The sequence below is a fragment of the Pygoscelis adeliae genome, unplaced genomic scaffold (genome assembly GCF_000699105.1).
Source record: "Pygoscelis adeliae isolate BGI_AS28 unplaced genomic scaffold, ASM69910v1 Scaffold77, whole genome shotgun sequence".
NCBI lineage: Eukaryota > Metazoa > Chordata > Aves > Sphenisciformes > Spheniscidae > Pygoscelis > Pygoscelis adeliae.
In genome coordinates this window covers 4,690,911-4,711,382 of record NW_008825216.1, presented here as the reverse complement: position 1 = coordinate 4,711,382, position 20,472 = coordinate 4,690,911, and the positions used below count along the sequence as shown (strand labels likewise).

The 20,472-nt window shown below is 38.7% G+C and overlaps 1 protein-coding gene across 1 annotated transcript in view; it reads left to right on the top strand.

Annotated features, from left to right (window-relative positions):
* Positions 1 to 768: 768 nt before the first annotated feature.
* Positions 769 to 20,472, top strand: part of TSNAX (translin-associated factor X) — a 23,884-nt gene continuing 4,180 nt past the window's right edge. The window contains exons 1-4 of the mRNA XM_009329172.1: positions 769 to 788; positions 1,654 to 1,761; positions 5,036 to 5,150; positions 6,801 to 6,931. Of these exons, the coding sequence (XP_009327447.1) occupies positions 1,743 to 1,761; positions 5,036 to 5,150; positions 6,801 to 6,931 (265 nt within the window). The 5' untranslated portion in view covers positions 769 to 788; positions 1,654 to 1,742. The remainder of the gene's footprint in view (positions 789 to 1,653; positions 1,762 to 5,035; positions 5,151 to 6,800; positions 6,932 to 20,472) is intronic.

The window sequence follows — 20,472 nt, the reverse complement described above, 5'->3', positions numbered from 1 at the left end:
AATGGTTGCCTTCAACTGTGTCACTAAACTCTGCCCTTACACTGAGAGAGACCCTTCCTTCAGAGGTGTTACCGCCCTCTCACTTGGGCTTTACAGATATGTCTGTGAATGTAGGTTTAGAAATCATCCTTCGTGGTAAAAAAGCAGTTGCTACAGCCAAAAGCTGAGGGTGCGTTAGGCCTGTAAAGTGCTTGTAGCGGTAACTGGCCTTCAATAAGGCAGCACTTGCTTTGTGGCCCGTGTGTTGGTTTAGCCTAGGCGGTCCCACAGACCTCCCTTCAGCCAGAAAGTAGGCTCTGCAACAAGGAAGCTGGATTTTTTTTTTTTTTTTTTTTTAAATTAAGGCGAAGCACACCCCCAGGAGACTTGCCACACTGAGGACATCCCTTTATAGATAGTCCAGCTGTATGATCCTCCGCCCCCCCCCCCCCCCCCCCCCCATCTTCAGGAGGGCCTGTTTTTTCCTGTAGGTCATTATGATGTTCCCAACTTTCGGAATAGTGCAGAGAGTTTAATTCTCTGCACTATTTCAGGGGTTGTGTTTGTAATGTTTTTAACTGCTACAGGAAAAACAAAACCCTGAACTCGGGTCCTAACAGAAAAGAAGGAAAAAATGATTTTCAGTTTCCTCTTTTAGAAAAGTAACTACGCCCACTTCTGGTTTTGGTTTGGGATAATAAACAATTAAACGGAAACATTTTAAAATCCAGTGTTCGTCTGTAACTTTTAAGTAGCTTCCTTTTGTTCTTCTTTTAAGGAAATTGAGAGAACTCCACATATTCAAAAAGGTATGCTTGTATGTCAGACTTTGCCAAATTTTGGCCTCTGTTCGGAACACAAAGTGTACAGCTGTCACAAAAGGAGGTAGCGAGAGGGAGGAATGGTTGAAACATGAATGACACAATGAGTCAATCCTAGGTGAAGGAAGGATGAAAGGAAGAAACAGTACAAAGTGTAAATCAGTAGTAAAACACAGTCCAAAAGAGATGAGTTCTAGGTGAGGGTTTGAAAAGGGAGGCTAAGGAAGAGGCATATAAGGCCAGTTGAAGGGAACAGCTATATCGGAGTGAAAAGAGAAGAAACTGGTTAATGGGCAGAGCGTAAGGACCCAAGATGCTACGCTGCAGGAGCTAAACCTGCGTACCTGGATAATGGTAGTCTACTTAAATTATGCCTTGCTTCTTTTTCTGATTACTGAAGACGTGAATAATTACAGTAATGAAAAACTTGTAGTTTTGATGACTCCTGTCAAACTGAATATTTAAAATTTAAAAAAAAAAAAGGAAAGGGGGGAAAAAAAAGGTCTAATCCTGTAGGCCCTTGCTCACACAAGGATTTCCATGCAGCCATTGCCTTACAGAAAGGAAACATAAAAGGGTGTGAAGACCTTACAAAAAAAAAAGAAAAGGACTTAGGATCCTACCACGCTCATCCATTGAAATTGGTAGGATTTTTTCTAATTTTCACTAGGAATGTGGTGGGAAAAAATAGCATACTAACATGAAGATGATGTCAGTTGGTAATAAGGTTCATCCAGTTACCTTATTCTATGCTGTAAAATGTGGCTACAGTCAGGAATGCTCTGAAGACAGCATTCGGATGCTGCTTACGCTCTGGCAAAACTATTTTTTGGTGTGTATCTTCTATTAATAGGATCGGGCGGGTTCAGAAAACGAAAGCATGACAATTTTCCACATGGTCAAAGAAGAGAGGAAAAGGAGAATGTTAATCCATCTTCAGCTATGATGATGTCTTTTAAATGTAAGTAAGCATTTGGAAAGCCAGATTATAAAAACACGTGGTGTAGAAATTGCTAGGAAATTACTAGTACTTAGTGATGGAATAAACCAGCTTTCTCTGGGGGAGAAACTTGAAACTAGTTGGACTCATACTTCATACATTTAGAGCTTGGTGTTTTGCTTTTTGTGCAGTAAAGTCCCGAGAGTGGGATTTCACATAGCTCCACCCGACTCATTACTTGCTCCCTTTTTCATCCTACCTGCTGTTCCCCCTCCCCATCCCGCTTGTGCTGAACCTGATGCTAAGCAAATTGCATAAGTGTTCAGCCAGGCAAAGGTGACCGGGCCCTTTGGTGGCAGAAAACTGTAAGATCTGCAGAGGTGTAATGCAAAATCTGAGCCACGGGGACAAGAGGAGGAGATGGCTACCTTTGGGGAGACTGAGAAGGCTCTTAGCTGTTGGTGCATAGATGACTAAGCTACTTTAAATGTAAATCTGGATGCATTGACTTGCGAGTTGGTAGCTGTTCACACATGCACTTTTTAAAAATAGGAGTTTAGCTAACTAATATAGATCTGTGTGTAGACACTTATTTCAGTTTGAGTGCCTCTTTAAAATTAGCTTGTATTTCCGTTTCTTTAAATAAGCAAGTGTAAACTTCTCTCCCACCACCTTGTTTTTATAGGATTTTCACAAAACCAGATTTAAACTCCAGTAAATTTAGTTGAACTTTCTCATTAGACAAGCCCTAACAAGGCAAAGTTGAGCTTCAGAAATGAGAAGCCTTGACAGAAGCAGGAAGGAGATGTGATGCGGGGGACAGATTAATTCTTGGTGTAAAATTTTCCCTGTCCCACCTATTTTTTATGAAGCTAAGAAGGGTGAAGAAGTAAGAGCTGGATGGCTGTTATAGATGGTCAGTTTGACATCATATAATTTCCCTGCTTTCTTTAAAACAGATATTTCTTTTTTTCTGTGTAAGTCAGCTTGGCAGATGATTAACTTTGACCCCTGAACTTTTATATTGAATAACATACATACACTTGTGCTTGACTTGAGTAGTGCAACTGTACTTTCAACTTTAATTTTTCACCCTTAAGCATATCAGTTTATCATAAGGTTGCCATTAATTCAAACTCAAAACAACACTCGTTTCCCTCTTTTCCCATGAGATCCAGTCAGCAGCGTTTGGTTAATTTCAGAAAGGATGTAAGGGACACAGTTTATTCAGCTTTTCAAAGATCCACTCTTTGTAGTGCTTATAAGCCCCAGATGGAGACACTGGTGGTCTTTGTCTCCATGTCAGGCACAAGCGTTAAGAAAAGGTGTGCTCCAGGTGGCTTATAATTGAGCAAGCTGTGTAAGGTGAACTGGAGTGGCACACTATTTCTATTTATGTTCCCTGAATCTAAACAACTTAATGTGTGAAATTAAATGGTTATACACATTTTGCTCTTTTTCATCTCTTTGGAAAAATGTTGTACTTGAATTGATATAGTTATTTGTTGGCACCAAAGATTTCTAAAACATTAGTGAGAAATTGTCTTCTATAATAATAATGAATCAAAACCCAAGGAGTATTCCGTTACACCTTGTTTTGCTTAATACATTTTTAAATACGACAGCTCAGAGAGTGGGTAGTATCTTGGTTTGTAAGCTTAAGATTTATTAAGTGTCATTTTTAATGGTCTGATTTTGCACCACCAAAATCAATAGAGTCTAAGTCTTTGCTTTCAGTAATAGATTAGACATTAAAATGGAATGTGTGGAGGAAATGGCTGTGTGGTCTCGATATGTCAGCCTGGAGAATCCCCCGAGTTCTAATCCTTTGCAATTTTAGGCAACAGTACAGTAGGTACTGTTTGCATCCTTTTAGGCTAAAGATTACCGTATCTGTCTGTGTTTTACTTCAGGTCACAAAACACTTCCTAGTAGTCCCTAACAGGTTTAAAATCTAATGTAAAAGTCTAAAAGCCGCAACTGTCCAGAAGAGATTGGGGGCATTACTAATATTGTAGATCTTCAGAATAGTGAATTTCCTGGTAGATGAAATTTGTAAATGGTCGTTGGAAATGTCATATGTGGCATCCTACGAAGGAAAGTACCAGTCACCCTCCCTCAAGTTCCTGTGACTATGATCTGAGGGAAAATTTCTTCTTTATGATAATTCAGTGGTAGACTTGACTCTCAGAATTTGGAAGAGACACACCAATCAAGCATATGAAAGATTTAAAAGATCAGTGGGAGCATTTGCGACTTACCTTAGAGTTTCAGAAGAAGATTGGGGAGAACAGAACAAAATTAAGAGGAACTGAGTTTTTATCAAGGTGATGAGAAATACAGGGGGTGTTTTAGCTTCATCTAAACTTTGCTTGCCGGCAAACTGCTACGCTTTTCTAAAGGATATTCTCTTGTTAGACCCTTTAAAAATGTAACCTCTTAGCTTATTTTCACTGTCTTCTCGCACGGACACTTTAACACCTCAGACAGTTATGCAGGAGATGTGTTAGATTTCTTGTAAGTATAAATGATTTAGTGGAGTAATGATCTACAAAATGTTAATGGTATCTGTGAAACATTCATAATGTTTGACTGTGATAACCAGATACACATCCTCTCTTCTCTGTGTTCACTGTAGTTAGGCAGAATTTACATCAGTAAGTCAGAAATCTTATTTTAAGTAATTGATCTCACTTTGCTTTAGTACTTCTAGTTCTTAGGGATATTAAAATACTTGACTTTTGGACAAGTCTAGTTGGGATGTGAAATGCAATCTTTCTTTTTACTAAATGGTGCATTTTTAACAGTGTGCGTGCCTTAGATGCCTTTTTTTGTTTGTTTTGTTTTAGAGACTGGTGAATCTTATTTACTAATGATTGTCGGGTTTTATTTTTTAATTTATCTTACTGAATTTGGGTGTAATTTTAAGTCAGTTTCCTGAACAGCAGTATTGCAGAATAGATTTTACTAGTTAAAACAAGTATTTTACCTTAAAATTGTTTGGGCTGCCTTAAAGCATCATCAGGGTTGATGTATATTTAAACCTGACTTATTGAACAAAAGTAGTATTAATGATGAATTTTGCAGCTCTGGCAGGTGGTAGGCAGCGGTGGCCTCCGCAGCCGTGCCCCATGCAGGAGCAGCTGCGCTGCCGACCTTGGGAAAAGGCACCCCAGGGAAAAGGCTGGTGGGGCTGGGGCCCATAAGCGGTTACCGTAGCACAGGCACTCTGCTCTTCCCCTACGCTGTATACATGTGATAACCATGCTTCTTACTGTAATAATTGACTCTGCAGCATTTCAGCTGGAGCTTGACACCAGGCATGATAAATATGAACGGCTTGTGAAGCTCAGTCGTGATATAACTATTGAAAGCAAAAGAACAATATTTCTGCTCCACAGGTTTACCAGGTGAGTCACGTTGAGCATGAAAGTGTTCATAGAAACCTAGAAGCTGCCTTGCAGTGTTCTCTGTATTTGTGATTAATAGCTGCCGTGTTCTGTTGAGAGGAATTTAATTAACTTCCCATAAACATTCTTTAGGGTGGATGTGAGCTAATGCATGCACGCTCCAGTTAGAGAATTGAAAGATGCTGGTTCAGGTTTCTCAGTTGATTTTATCGGTGTATTAAACGGGATCAGAGTAGTAGAGTATAACAGCAGATGGGAGCTTTCCAGCTTTCAGCAAGCTGGGAGAGAAGAGCATGCACCCTTCCTTCACGTTAGTTGCCTCTGCACTTACTTCACCGTTTCAGTTTTTGCGGCCTCACCCTAGGTCATCAGTGCAAAGAGGAGGTGACCTGGGTTCTGTTTACGTCAACACATACTGCAACTTACAAGGCTTTTGTGTGAAGTTTTGAGCTTCTATATGTTTTGTGTTCTCATGAGCCTTCAAGCAATCTTTGGAAGCCACAGTCAAACTAGAAGAATAACAGGAAGATTTGAAGCTTCGCATAGCCCGTTGTATAAAAAGTTTACTGTATGTGTCAAACATTGGTGTTGCGTATTACAGTTATAACAGCTCTCCCTGTTCCTTTTATTTTTAATTTATATTTTGTTACCTATCAATGCATTTCTGCTGTAGTAGTAACTATTTATAGTTACCATAGTAGTAAGTTATAAATAGGGATTATGAAGTTGCCCTCTTTTTAACTTGGTCGTCTTCTGCAAAGAGGCATTGCAATAATTCTAGTAACCGCTACAGCCTTGACTGTAAATAGCTACTCCAGCTGCGGGGGCTAGATAGCTGGGAACTGGTAGAGGAAAGAACAACAACAACAAACTCCTCTTTACTCTGAATTTTAGATTCCTGTTTTGTAAGACATTCCTGTTTTTCTGAGAGTGGAAGCTTTCCATGCTGTATTTTTATTTCCTTCTCCTTTGCCTTTCGCTGCTACTGTGGCTTTACTTTCAGAAATCTGTTTGCTTTTAAATGTTTTCTCGAGACCAGTCTATCAGTAGTTCCTTAATAGACTGTAAACTAATATACCATATAGATTATTTGGGGGTGGAGGAGGGGGAAGTTGAAAGGAAATTAGATAAACTAAACTTTAAATGCCAAGTATATATTGTGGTTGTGAATCAGATATTTCAGCTGTTCCTGAATAGCATAGTCCATAATTACTTCCTAAAAAAAAAAAATCACACATAGAAGTAAATCATGTATTGCATTACAGTATTGCAAAATACTGATTTTTTTTTTTAAGAGGTTGAAGGACTTCTGCAAATACTGCTAGTTTTCCAGAATACTTTTTTGAAGCCTTTGCACGTGTTTCTCATTGTTCTTACTTAAGCAATAACTAAAGTTCTAGTCTGGAATAAACATCATGCTACCAGAACTGTGTTTGGGTGGTTGATTATTTTCATGGTAAGAATCTACAGAATTTCAGAATCTGCAGTAGGTATCAATGAAAGTCAAACTGTTTCTCATTCCAGTATCGGCTTGCTTTTTCCTGAAGCCATTGAAAATGTATTGGTTAGTAAAAGAAAATATATAATACTTTTTAACTGTTTGCTCATGTTCTGAAAGCTGCTTTTTCAGTTTCTGTTTTATGATTGCAGTGTTCCCAATGGGGAAGAAATACTAAATGAATCTGAAGTCAAGCTAGATGCTGTCCGACGGAAGATTAAGCAGGTTGCACAAGAACTGATTGGAGAAGACATGTATCAGTTCCACAGAGCTATATCTCCAGGTAAATTATTTTAAAACAGGGAAAGTATGCTATTTTGCACTAAGCTCAGTTTCTCTTTATGTAGCAGTGGTTCCTCTTCATGCCGCAGGTCTGAATTTGTCACATTTCTATGGTTATAAATCAGGACTCAGATTAATCTTTGTTGTTAGCAAAGTTAGCTCTGGTATAAGAGAGGCTATTGCCCTGCAGTCTTCTTATCATTGCAGTTAAACGAAGACTTAAATGGGAGACTACAACTGGAAAAAGTTGGACCCTGACCTAAACTGAAGTTGGGAGTAGTTCTAACAAATGTGTTGGCTGGTCTTCTCTGACTGAGAGGAGTATGTACAACACACTCATTTACCCCACCTGAAGGGTTATAATTTCTGGGAGGAGAGTGGGAGCGACTATCTTGTGAAATGATCCCGTTCTGAGTTGATAAAGTTCATGAATTAAAATCCTCAGATTAGCATTTTCTTTCTTCTAAAGACTCAGAATGTGCTTCTGCCTCTGTGTTACAAGCATTACATCAGAGTGTATATCTGTTTCAATCACATCTTTTTCTGCTCCTCTCTGTAAATAGCAGTCTTTACTAACATCCTTGAGACACTAAGTCCCAGTGCTTTCATGACTTTTGCTGTCAAATCGTATTTCTTTGCTAAATCTTTGCTGACAATCTGAATCTCACCTAAAATTGTTATGCCTTGTTTGTGGCAACTGCCGTGGCAACAAAATACGTAACTGCTGCTTTGACATCTTGGTCATGGCATAAAAGTGTCTTCTGTTTATCAATCTTGTTTTAAACATTTTGGAATCCTGTATATCTTTCCTTGTTCAGGCAAGACTTCTTCAGCTGAGGAGAGCCGAAGATTTGCCCTGAATGATTTAATTGTTTAAAAATGTCCATAGGATTGATTTGATAAACCAGCAGCAAATATATCTATGTAATTTACAAGACAAACAGTGCACAGGTTAACTTGTACTTATGTCTTACACAAACTTAAGTTTGTTAAGAGTGAGACAGCTCTTAAGTGAAAGCTCAGTTCAGCATTTCTGAACCAGAAGGAGCTTGCCATGCTAGTCTTCAATGGCTCTAATTCAGTTCCACAGTCCTCTTACCTGTGGTGCATTGGGTTGTTCAAACTAAATATTAGTAGTTATTCTTAAAGAGCAACTTAATCTGTGTGTGTCTTGCTGCTGTTTATAACTTAGTACTGTAATGAGGCAATGAAAAGAAAGAGACAATTCAAAACTCTGACTCTACAGATGACCTCAAACTGTGAACAATACTAGTCCAAGTATATTATGAGTATCTTGACATGCTGAAAATGTGTTTGGATTTTCATTTTAAGTGCTGCTTATAAAAGCTGAAAATCCTTGCATTCAGTTTTATGAACAAAAATTTTTGAAAGCTCATTGAGACTTGTAAGCCTTGTCTGAATAACCCCTCAAGTTTGTAGTCCTGTGTGAGTCATATAATGCTATCTATAGAACAGCAGCATTTGAGGTCTGCTACCTCACGAATCTTTGTGAGACCTCATGACACAAGCTATCAGCCTTGCCACGTGAGCGAAATTGTAATGGGGTAACCAGTTACCCTGCATCAGCTGCTTCACCTGATTTGTCTTTATTTTCTTAGTATGTGGCTTTGTGTGGGTAAATTCAAAGAGGCATACCCACCTCTATTTTTACTGAAGGGCAGCTTGCCTGGAACTAGCTTGCATTCATCTCAGACATAATAGACTACGCCTACATAGCAGACATATGGAAACTTACCGTGTGATAACTTCTGAGAGTACCCATGTCTTACAAAGCAAGTGAGCAAACCTGACGTTAGGTTTCTAGTTCCAGATTCTCTCCTCTGAGTAAAAAAAAATTACTGGTTTTGGTTTTTAAAAAATACATCTTTTCCAACGTGAAAAGTTAGATTTTGTTTTTTATATGAAAGATATGTAAACTTAAGCTAGCCATAGCAGCCTGAAAATAAAGAAATTAATGAAAAAATTTCTGTTGAAATTGATTTCTGACTTGCATAAAGATATCTGTTAATATCAAAATGGACCTGACTAAACTCTTTAGAAGACAACTGAAAATATGCTATCAGAAACAATTCAGCATTTCTAAAACTTTTCCCCAGTGTTTTAAGTCTCAGCCTCTTAAAATGACTAAGATGTATTTGTCCATTGTAGAGCAGGCCAAATTACTATAGACCTCTAGTAGAGGAAGTTAGAGGCCTGCTGCATGTGTATGATGACTCAAGGCCTCTACAGCTGCAAAGCTTTTAGAATAGAATAGACTGTTTCAGCTGGAAGGGACCTACAGTGATCATCTAGTCCAACTGCCTGACCATTTCAGGGCTGACCAAAAGTTAAAGCATGTTATTAAGGGCATTGTCCAAATGCCTCTGAAACACTGACAGGCTTGGGGCATTGACCAGCTCTCTAGGAAGCCTAGAGAGTGTTTGACCAAAGTTCCAGTGTTTGACCACCCTCTCGGTAAAGAAATGCTTCCTAATGTCCAGTCTAAACCTCCCCTGGCGCAGCTTTGAACCATTCCCACGCGTCCTATCACTGGGTACCAGGGAGAAGAGCTCAGCACCTCCCTCTCCACGTCCCCTCCTCAGGAAGCTGTAGAGAGCAATGAGGTCGCCCCTCAGCCTCCTCCTCTCCAAACTAGAGAAGCCCAAAGTCCTAATCTGCTCCTCATAGGACATTCCTTCCAGCCCTTTCACCAGCTTTGTTGCCCTCCTCTGGGTGCATTCAAGGACCTTCACATTCTTAAATTGTCGGGCCCAGACCTGCACACACTTACATACACAACAGCACATCCCTAATGCTTGCAGGGACTTGGAGTGAGGTTGTCATAGAATTAAAGAATTTTCTTACTACAATCTTAAGACAACTTAAGAGAATGAATCTTATTGACCTCTCTAGGTAAAAAGAAAGGACGGCAAAGAGGTATTAGTACACTAAATAGTAAGGGGGAGGAGAAGTAGACTCTGCTGTCCATCTTTCCAGCAATCAGGTGTGCGGTCTCTCAAACAAATGCCTGAACTTTGCGGTTTTGTGGACAGAACTGAAAGATAGAAATACGCAGCCCCCCATTGCATTTCTGGAGTTAGAACTGGGAATGGCTGTGCTTTTACCTTTTTCCTCTCTTCAGGTGACATGAGTAAGTGGCAAGTCTGTGGAATCTCAGCAGTTGTATAATACTGCCTAGCCCTGAGATCTCCCGTTGTTTCTGTAATTAGGTAGTTCTTGCGTCATTAAGAAGACTGTATATAAAATCCAACTGAAATAAATTGCCTTCATTCCATTTCTGTAGGTCATCCACAGCGTCTACTTAAATTCTAGCTCTTCTACATGATGCCTCTCTGTGAGGGGAGTTTGTGCCAGCTGGCGTCCATTGTGCATGCTTTGTAAGGGCACGTGTTAGAATATACACGTGTGTCACTGAGAAGACAGGGAATGCTTTTAGGCATTGTTTAAATGAGCTCGTGTGTATGACAAGTATGAAAGGCAAACTTTTAGCCAGAGCTTTACTCTTACCTTGGTTATTAAATTTTCCAGTCTCCAGGTAGTCATTGGGATGGCAAAAAAAAGGAATGTGCGGGTTTAAAGACTGCTGAAGCTAGGATCAAGGAGGTGTCAGAGATGTGAAGATGCTTGATGTCAGGATTGTGAAGCTGAGATAGAAAACCTAGAGACATGAAGAATGAGGGGACAGTTAGATAAAGAGCAACTGTGAGAGGGAATGCTTTATTCCCCCTGCCCCCCACTGTTTATGAAGAACTGTAATTGGGAGGGAACCAGTGATAAGAGTTAAGAATGTTGCTTTTGGTTTTGTTTTTGTCTAGTGTTCTTTAATTGTTGCTTTGCTTTTTTCGCAGTGGAAAAAGCTTGCATGCCTTTTTGAAAATAAATGTAGCTAGGAAACGTGCTAGATCTTTTGTCTTTATGTATTTCCTAGAGCTGTAAGTCTAGACCTTCCTTTCACCTAGTTTTCAATTCTGATTTTGTATTTTAAAGAAATTCTGGAGAACTAGTTAAAAAGCTTTTTATGAACAAAAACATTGCCATAAACTGCTTTTTTCTTCAAAAAAGAAAAAAGAAATGCCTGTGTCCCATATCTCAAAAGCAGCATGTCCAATTAACCTCAAACTTCCTAAAAATATTCTCCTTTGTCTTGAAACCAAACATGAAACATCCTCCTGTTCCCCACCCTACCTCTCACAGAAAGAGTAAAAGGGATCAAAACTGGGCTTATAATGGAAAGCATCGTAGCAGCCTTAACTGGGGAATCATGACTGTCTGCATAATAAAGCTGCCTAATACATATTTTATTCAGTATAATAACTGTTAGCCTATAAATAGAAAAGTGCTATGAGTATAATGCTTGGGAATATTGTTTGCCACTTGTAATTGTTAAATGCTTTTTTTGGGGTTACTCCAAGCAGTTGTTCTTTTGACTTGAAGATAAAACAATTCTGGCAGAGCACTAAAGGAGTTTCATGCTTTCCCTCATTAAGAATAGTGCTAATGGCACGCAGGACGTTTCCCCAAAGGACACTTGCATGAGCTCAAACACTGAGTATAGCACTAATTGAACAACAACAAAAACTGATGACTGTTTTCTACATGTTTCTTAACAGTACAGATTGTCCCAGGGGACGATTAAACAAGCAAACAAAGAGATACTGAAATAATGAAGTCTTTTTTTAATGTAGAGCTCTTCATTTGTTATGTTAGAATGTTCTGCTTTGTTGATATTTTTAAAGCTTTACTATTTGTAATATAGAATTCCTGCTCCTTTGCCCCACTTTGCAGTGTATACCTTATATATCCTGTGAGGAAATGTGTACTGTTTCTTTAAAATTCTTGTGAGACACTGTGGAAGAAAAGGACTGAAAAAGATTGTGTGAATTTATGGAGGGGAGGAGGAAATTTTTCAGGATTTTATATATGCATATGTGTGTGTTTGGGTATTTTTATATATATATTTAAAATACTAAGGAAAATATCAATGGTATACAGGAAAGACCTGTACGAGCCTTAAAGACAAGAAAGAGGGTGCTCTGCAACATGTTAGGATTTATGGAATTATTCTAAGCATGTGCTAAATCTACTCTGCATAAATGCAAAACTTGCGTAATGCAGAGGGAAACTAAGAGTTGCTTGATAGGTTGGCATTGTGTTGGATTGAATGGAGTACCTTTTTAACATGATTTTGTTAAATGCAATCTCTAGCTATTTGAAGACTTACTCAAATTTTCGTCCCTTAACAGTAAGGGCGTGTGAGAGAATTGTAAGGCTTTTGAGGTGTTGAACTATTTTCTATAGGGCAGCTTGACTGAAAAACCTCTTGGAGTGATAGTTTTAACTACGTGTTGATGTTTTTACGATTAGGTCATTAAATTCTGCTAGAAGCAAGTATAGGTGTGGTATTATCTTCTCAGCTGATAGCCCTACATAAGACAAAATAGGGAATGAGGACCCCGTAATTCTTCTGGGGCTTCTTCAGTAGCGTGGGGTAGAGTGATGATAGTAGTTGCAACTAGAGCATTGTCGGCTGACCTTTCTGTTTGCTGTGTGCCTGTGCTAGCAGCAGTGGTGAGTGGAGTGGTGTGCACAGAGAAGCTCATTAGCTCTTTATCATGTCTGCACTTGCTCTCAATAGGATTAGATGACGAGGCTGTAAAATGTCAGCACCTTGTCAAAACTATTGCTCTGCGACTGCTTCTGCTGATGGTGATGCGGGAAATTCTGTGTAAAAGTTCAGCATTGACGCAGTCTAACACATAAATTATCTTGTGCAGGCGCTATTTGTGTTCTGAGAGAATGATATAATGGAGCTTATTTCTGTCTCCCGCCTTATGCCATTTAGAGTCACTTTAGGCGTGTAATCATACTGCAACAAACTGCATTGCTGGATTGGACAAAGTCAGTTAAGTCTGCGTGGATGAAAAGGAAATACTTTAATTGTACTAGAGTACTTTTTCTTAACTGCAGTATGTAGGACCATGATGCTGTAAGAAATGCTATCGAGATGAGTGAGGTCTGTCCAAGCAGGCCAGATTTAGATTACTAATTATTTAAGTAATATTGGGGTTTTTTGGTATTGTATGAAGGATTCAGATTAGCACACAAACTGAAGGAACTATCCACGTAATGATTTCTGTGTTACCTGCTTTTTTTGTTCTGAACTTTTTCACTTATAATATGGAAAGAACATCTCATGCTTGAGCTGTGCTAGCTACCTTTGCATTTGTAGACACCTATGTATTTTGGAAATAATACCAAGGTAAAGAACTATTCTGCACGTCAGGAACAGTAGAAGTAGGACGTTTTTTTCTTCTTAAGAAAGTTTAAAAACTGTAATAAACATAGGTGGCATATTTAATTGTAGGTGGGTGATACAAAGGAAAAGCTTTTTACTGCATGAGGAAGGTATCGTGAATTGTAAAAGTCTCACCCAGGAAAAGACTTGAATACACCTAAAACTTGAAAGGAAAGCTATCCATGAAGGAAGCAATCAGGTTTCTGCAAGATGGTGGGAAAACATAATAACACAGGAACAGGATGTAACTGAAGAATTAAAGTTCATCTCTTTCTGTTGTGGGTGAGAGGTAAAATGCCAGAAATGGAAACAAAGTTTCCTGATTATACTGGAAAATTAACGGAATTTGCAGTGAATAGGCTAATATTTATCAGATCTGATTTTGTTAATTTCTTTCTCTGTTTCGTTAATTTCTCTGTTTCTCTGATGTTCTCACATCACCGAGTGTGCTAACAAACTTTGTCAATCTGATTTTCTTCACCCTGCAAGTTGCTTATTTGAAACTTGATAGCTTCAGCTTGTTGCATTTTACTACCCTTTGATTATTTCTGGTTCATGCCTTTTTTCTAGGTTCTTCCAGGGAAAGTGAAAAATCAGCCACTGCAAAGCCTCTCACTTTTCACTTTCTGCTGCAGGGTTTGTATGTCCACACACAAAAGCTTAAAACGAACCTGGGAAAATGAATGTGAATTCAGACGTGACCAAACAGGGCATGCACTATGTGAGCACTGATTATCAGCTGATCCCTGAATGAGCCATTGAAGGAGCCATTGAGTTCAGCATAAGTCGTAAAGTCAGCAGGAGCCGTTGAGGGCAGCATAAGTCCGTAAAAGAAGCTATATACAATCTTTTAAAGCTGCGTGCTGTGGATCAGGCCAAACAAAGATTGTCCTTTCCTAGTTCTAACTTAAGACCTAGCTGCCCTAAAGTCCCGTGGTACTATTGTGGCAAATACTGCCGTTATTTACATGACAATCTGAAACTAGTGATGCTGTTTGTCTTTTAATTCAGTTTCATAGCTAGCAAATGGAGGAGACCTGGTGCTCTGGCTCAGGAATTTTTTTCGACCCTGCAGCTGTTAACATCAGTAAATCACAGACTAGAGCTCTCCGGCCTTTGCAGGAACCTAGTGCAGGTGGAACATGAGAGAAGACCAAGAAAAATCTGTGAACCTTTTTTGTTTGTTTGTTTAAAATCACACAGGAGACTCTGTCACAGAGGAACTCCATTCCAGGAAACAACTAGTATAGTGCATCGTGATTAGGTTTTTGTTTTGCAGTCATGTGGTGAGAAATAGGGATTGATGAGTGGTGACGTACCTTTTTTACCATCTCACCAGATCTATATTTATGAGGATAAATGGCCACCATTTGTACTTCTGATGTGCTAGTGAGCTGGGGCTGTTGCATGGAAACAACGTCATCTTGAGGAGAACTTTCACTGGGGTTTGAACTGAAGAAGCTGTGTGCTCTTCCTTCTTTGATCAATGAACATCCTGGCTGAGTCAGAGCTTCCTTCCTTTGGTGTCTTGAACACTTGCCTTCACGGCTGTTAGGAGTGTAAAAATTGCCATCTAACTGAATAACTTTTAAAATTCTCTATCAATTATCAAGGCAATTGGAAGTAGTCAAAGAGATCAGGAAGACTGCTTGTCACAGAAATAGTTTGGGGTATTTTTGTTTGTTTTTTAAGAACTCATGTAGAACATCGGCTGCTCTTCAGAATTACTACGTTTTTGGGGGGAAATAAACAAAACCCCCCCCTTCAGAACAAAAAACTTGGTTACAAAGTAACCGTGGTACATCCCTCAGGTCTTCAAGTAGGAGCAAAATGAAAGCTTGTGAATTTCTCATCCGCGATGAGTCATCTGCAAAAAAACTAGCATTTGTCATAGGTACACGTGTTTCTAATAATAATAACAAAAAGGCTTGATTAAACTGTCCTCTGCAATGAGAGATTAAAATATTCTTTGCAGTTCTCTGCAGGGTTTTTGTGCCTGTTTGGGGAAATAATTTAACTCCCACAGGCACCTGTGCCTATTAAATAGGGAACCTATATTTGTTTCTGTAGTTATTGGGAAAACAGACTAATCTTGGGATTACCTTTTCCCTAAATTTGGTGTGTATTCAACTTCAAACAAAGTGCAAACAGTATTAACACTTCAGTATCTGAAATACATCACTTCAACACATGCAGCTAGAAGGGAACAGAACTTCTTGGTGGTCATAGAAGTGTCAAGTAGCAATTGCTACTTGACAAATGCAACAAATTTGTTGCGACAAATGCAACAAAGCATTCAGGGTTTAAAACAAGAAATTTGCAACATTTTAATTATTGATATAATAGTAAACCAGTTTAGGCAAATCACTGCTAGATGTAATATACATTATTTATATTCCATTAGTAATCAGTTCAAGGTTATTTAAAAAAAGTTTTTCTGACAAATATTCACATCTGGGTTTGTACTGATTACTAAAGTAATTTCAAAACTGGATTGATAAAACAGCAGTTTGTTTATGTGGATGTGGACTTAGCTTTGTTTTTTCTCTCCCCGGTTCCCTTAAAAATTCAGGCTACTTGTAGTCTTACCTGCCGTAATGACTCAGCTTTTGAAGCATTACTCAGCGAATAGAAACAGATCTTTTTTTCCCCAAAATTTGTAAGCTTTTATGGACATTTGTTCTAGTGCTTTTATTTGTATTTGATAGTTAGTCCCATTTTATAAAATCCATCCCTGAGTGGAAATACTCTTTTAAGCCATTTTCACAACAGGATGTCCAGAGCATGCCTGTCTCTGAGGATAGCTGCCTTTATGCTCTTTCAGTGTGCTGTTACAAAATTAACCTTTGATTCACGCTTACAATCAACAAAGCAGTTGGATTGTTTCACAGCCTCAGTTTTAGTTTAATTACTTAAGTTTTTATCACTTGTGTGTGGAAAGAGACCTGTGAATCTAAGGAATCATTACCAAGTCTGCAGAGAACTTAAATGGAGAAGACTGAGGTGTGAATTGTCAGTTTCATCTTAATAGGACGCTGACTCTGAAGCAAAATGATTTAATTTGTGTATTAATACTTTTAAATTTATTGTTTGTATTTGTTTCAGTTGATGATGTACCTGGTTAATTATTTGCTTATTTCACCAGTTTTCTCCTTCATTGATCAATATGCTTGTAGAAATGGGTTCTTTAAGTCTACCATCCTCCCCATATTCTGCAGAGCTTAGTAATAAGGGCTTTCCAGTTTAACTTTGGGTTTTCTCTGTTTGGAATTTCCACAAGAGTATGACTCCTTTTTTCTTCTGGGTTGTGGCAGGTTGTATGGGGGGTTTTTTTGTTTGTTTGGTTTTTTTTTGTTTTTTTTTTTTTTAAATGAGAATGTAACTTACCAGCCTAAACATGGTGATAAGATAGAGCTGTGGTTGTGCTGTTTTGATTTTGTAATGAATTTATAAGTGGGTAGTTTCACATGACTCGCCCTGTAAATAATGTGCCCCACCCTTCATATAGTGATCCTGGAAGAAACTTGCTGTGTATATTTTCTACTATCTTTCTAGTGGCTGCTATTTACCTGTGGTTTCTGCTGCACAGTTTAGGGGAGGAGCTGGGTAAGAGAACACAGGCTGTCATCTGCTTGTGTCCTAACCATCAGCACAGGCTGCTCTGTGAACAAAAAGATACCGAGAAAGAGGAAAGAAAGAGGACGAAGGGATAGAAGGAAAATCAGTTTGAGAAGAAATAGGGAGAGAAGAAGCTTATTCAGGAAGATGGCAGGTAGCACTGGCATTGTTAACTTTAAGAACTGAGAGGCATGAAATCCATTTTAACCCATTTTTTTAACTGTTGAACAGATATTTAAAGGAGGAAATGAAGTAAACAAAATTTTAGGAGGAAACTTTCACCTCTTGTTTGATCTGTCATTCTGGGTTAAAACCTCTGTGCATGTACGTACCTCTTGGGTGGAATTAGATTCTGTTTACCCTAGCCTGACTCCTGCAACTAAGGAATTTCTATTCTTTACTCATTTTTTTTTAAATAGAACTATCTTTTCCTACCCCTTATGCATTCATTTGACTCTTTGATTGAGTGCTCCATTGACTTGTTTTTTTAAGAAACCTGATTTCTTGCTAAGTTTCTTAGAGAAACTGCTTAACAGTTCTTTCTCAGAGCTTGCATATGTAGGTAAGGATAAATGTCTTGAGTATCAGCTGATACAGCTGGCAAAAAAAGTGCACAAACTTTCAGGCACAAAAGCTCCTCCTCCTTTATAGATAATATGTGCTCAGAAGATATCTCAGTGTAACTTTCTAGTTCTTACGTAGAAAATAAGTTTTCAAAGTATAGAAGGAAGCTGGTATACTGGGTCACTGTAACTTGTCACTAGTACAAGCTATTTATATAGATTAAATGTAATAAAATATCAAAATATTTAAGTATTTCGTTACCTTACATCTGTAATTTTAAGAACTGCTGGTAGAAATAATACAGTGCTTTTAATTGGGATTTTTGGTCTGCGTACTAGAAAAAAAAACACATAAACAGCAGTCTTACAAACTATTCCATTACTGGCAGCTCAATCTGTAAATAAGCCAATTTTGGAATAAATCCAAAACAAGAGCATAAGGGGAAAGGTATTGTTGGATGGTGTAGTGAAATGGGATGGGGTTTTTCACCTTGGGGATTATTTGCTGAAAATAGCGGATGTCCTACCATTAAGCTAAAACATAACATGTTTAAACATCCTTCTACCTGCACATGGAAACACCTTATTTCAAGGTCTTGGGTCATTGAAGTGTCATGTTGTAGCTACTTCTGGAGGAAGGACTTTAAAAAGAAAAAAAAAAGTCAAATATGGATATTTTTTGCAAAGTAGTTGTTACCAGGATTTGTTACCAGTCTGTTTGTAATGGTAACAACTTTAAATGAGGTTTTGTAAGGCTTACTTGTAAATAGTGGGAGATAGATTCCCTGATTGTGAAAAGGTGACAGTAAATGACAAACCAGACTGTGTGTGCAACATTCACATGGTGGCGTTAAACAGAAGGAGCGAGAAGAGCGGAACATGTCAGCTAGGGTGGGACGGCGGGAGGAAGCAAAAATGTGTGTGTGTATGTATGTATACATATGACTATATAAAAAAAATACATAAAAATAAAAGAACGGAGGAGCCAAACACTTACCCTGGAAAAGGACAAAACGTGTGTGGAGAAGTAGTAAAGTGGAGTGAGCTGAAACTGGAAGTTATGGTTGATTGAGAAAACTGTTTACCAAACAGTTTGAGAGCTGATTTGATCTCTCTGAGAACTTGGGGAAAATGCCAAGCTGATTCTTCATATGCGATAGTCTTCTCCACAGATAGCAGAGAGAGATTCTCACAAATGTTGTCATGTTGAATGCTGCTGTATCTGGTAGCTTACAGCTTATCCACAAAAAAAGCCAAAATTTTGTAATGAATTACTGGCTGTGGTACATGAGAGGGTAAGTCGGGAAAAGAATGGGTGATAAAATCTATCTCTCTGCAACTTCTGAAGTTATTTATCTTGGAAGATCCTGAGTAGCTTTTATTTAGTATTCTTCTATTACTTGTGGCCAGAATGCTTTACTTGAATGTAGTTGATTAAATACTGTATTTAATTGGCCTTGCAGCTCCCTGTGTGTGTTCTGATTTGTGAACAGCAGTGCTGAGTGTGGCTGTGGTTGCTGGATGTTTATTCTGCTTTTCCCACTGCTGCTGTACAGAAGCCTAAAGGGTGCAGGCTGAATTGCCTTTCTGAATTGCCTCCGCTCACCTTGCAAATACATATTTGAAAGGAAAAAATGCAGGTCACTCATCACGCTTTTGTGATTGTAATGTGGAAAGCCGCCTACAACTGAATTTTCCCTTGAGGTTACCTCTAGTTTTTTGGGGGTAATAACCCTCATCTGTTGTTCAAATCTATGTTCTCTTCTTTTTCATTTAGACGACTTCTTTGATCCAGATGAAGTCTAAATTTGCTGCTTCCTGCATATCTCTGTAGGCTGAGTTCCTGGCCCTGTAGAGGTCAGTTGAGGATTTTCAGGTTATTCTAATGGAAACAGGTTTCTACTTCTGGTGCTCTTAGCTACCTCCACATTTTCTCACTTTATGCACCAGCAAAACTATTGTCTAATCCTGGCCCTCTTGCAGCGTGATATGGCTGTGTCACCTCTTTGCTTCTCTTGAAGTGAAACCATCCCCTTAAAATGGCTCAGAATGGCTCTGCTAGAGCCATCTCTGTCATGTTACGGTCTGTTCCTTTAACATCCTCCTTTGGCGCTTTCTCTGTATATCATAGATCAGATATACACGTGCATTGATTTTGTCTTCAAAATTTTTTTGAGTTTAGTCCTGCCATGGCTGCTTGTTCCAGGTTTGTTTCTGCTTTTTTTCCACTGACAGTGCCAACTTCAGCTTTCTGCTTATGAACTTTTCCCACATGCTTTCCCCAAATCTGCTCTTTGCACATAAGGAAAAACTGACAGAACCTGTGAAAGCACTGTCTGAACATTCAAGCTTTTTTAAATCTCACCTTTGCTATAATGCATACAGAAAACCACCATCTGCTAAGTAGGTAGTGAGAGATAATTATGGCAGGTAGCTGTAGATGGCATGCAAATCCTGCACAAGCTACATTTGTTATCCCATCTTTTATTTCCTTGCCAGCACACCAACTCCTTTTGTCCCCCTGCATGCCTTGTTTTTAGAGTATAAGTTCTTTTGGACAGAGCTGTTGTTCAGTATACTCCTTTTGTTGGACATCACAGTCCTGACTGGTTGATTTTTTTTTTTTTTTTTGGTCTGGAGTGATTTGTAACCACAGATGCTTTGTCCTGAACATGAATTTCCCCTAACGTGCATGTTTTAAGGAGCCTGTTCAGTAATTCCCACAAAATAGAGAAGTGGGAAATTCAGTTTTAAACAAGTATCTACTGTTGCTAATAAGGTGAAACAAAGGCATTTTTTTTTTTTTAGGTGAGTTGCCTTGCTTTTGATTTATCTGCAGTCTTTTTGTCTGCATTGTGTCCTGTGTCTTTGTGAACTCGTGAAATACTAATCTGCACTCTCCATTGTACAAATGCTGTATTTTAAAAGCTCCATTATCATAGAATAGTTTGGGTTGGAAGGGACCTCTAAAGGTCATCTAGTCCAACCCCCCTGCCGTGGGCAGGGACATCTTCAACTAGATCAGGTTGCTCAGAGCCCCGTCCA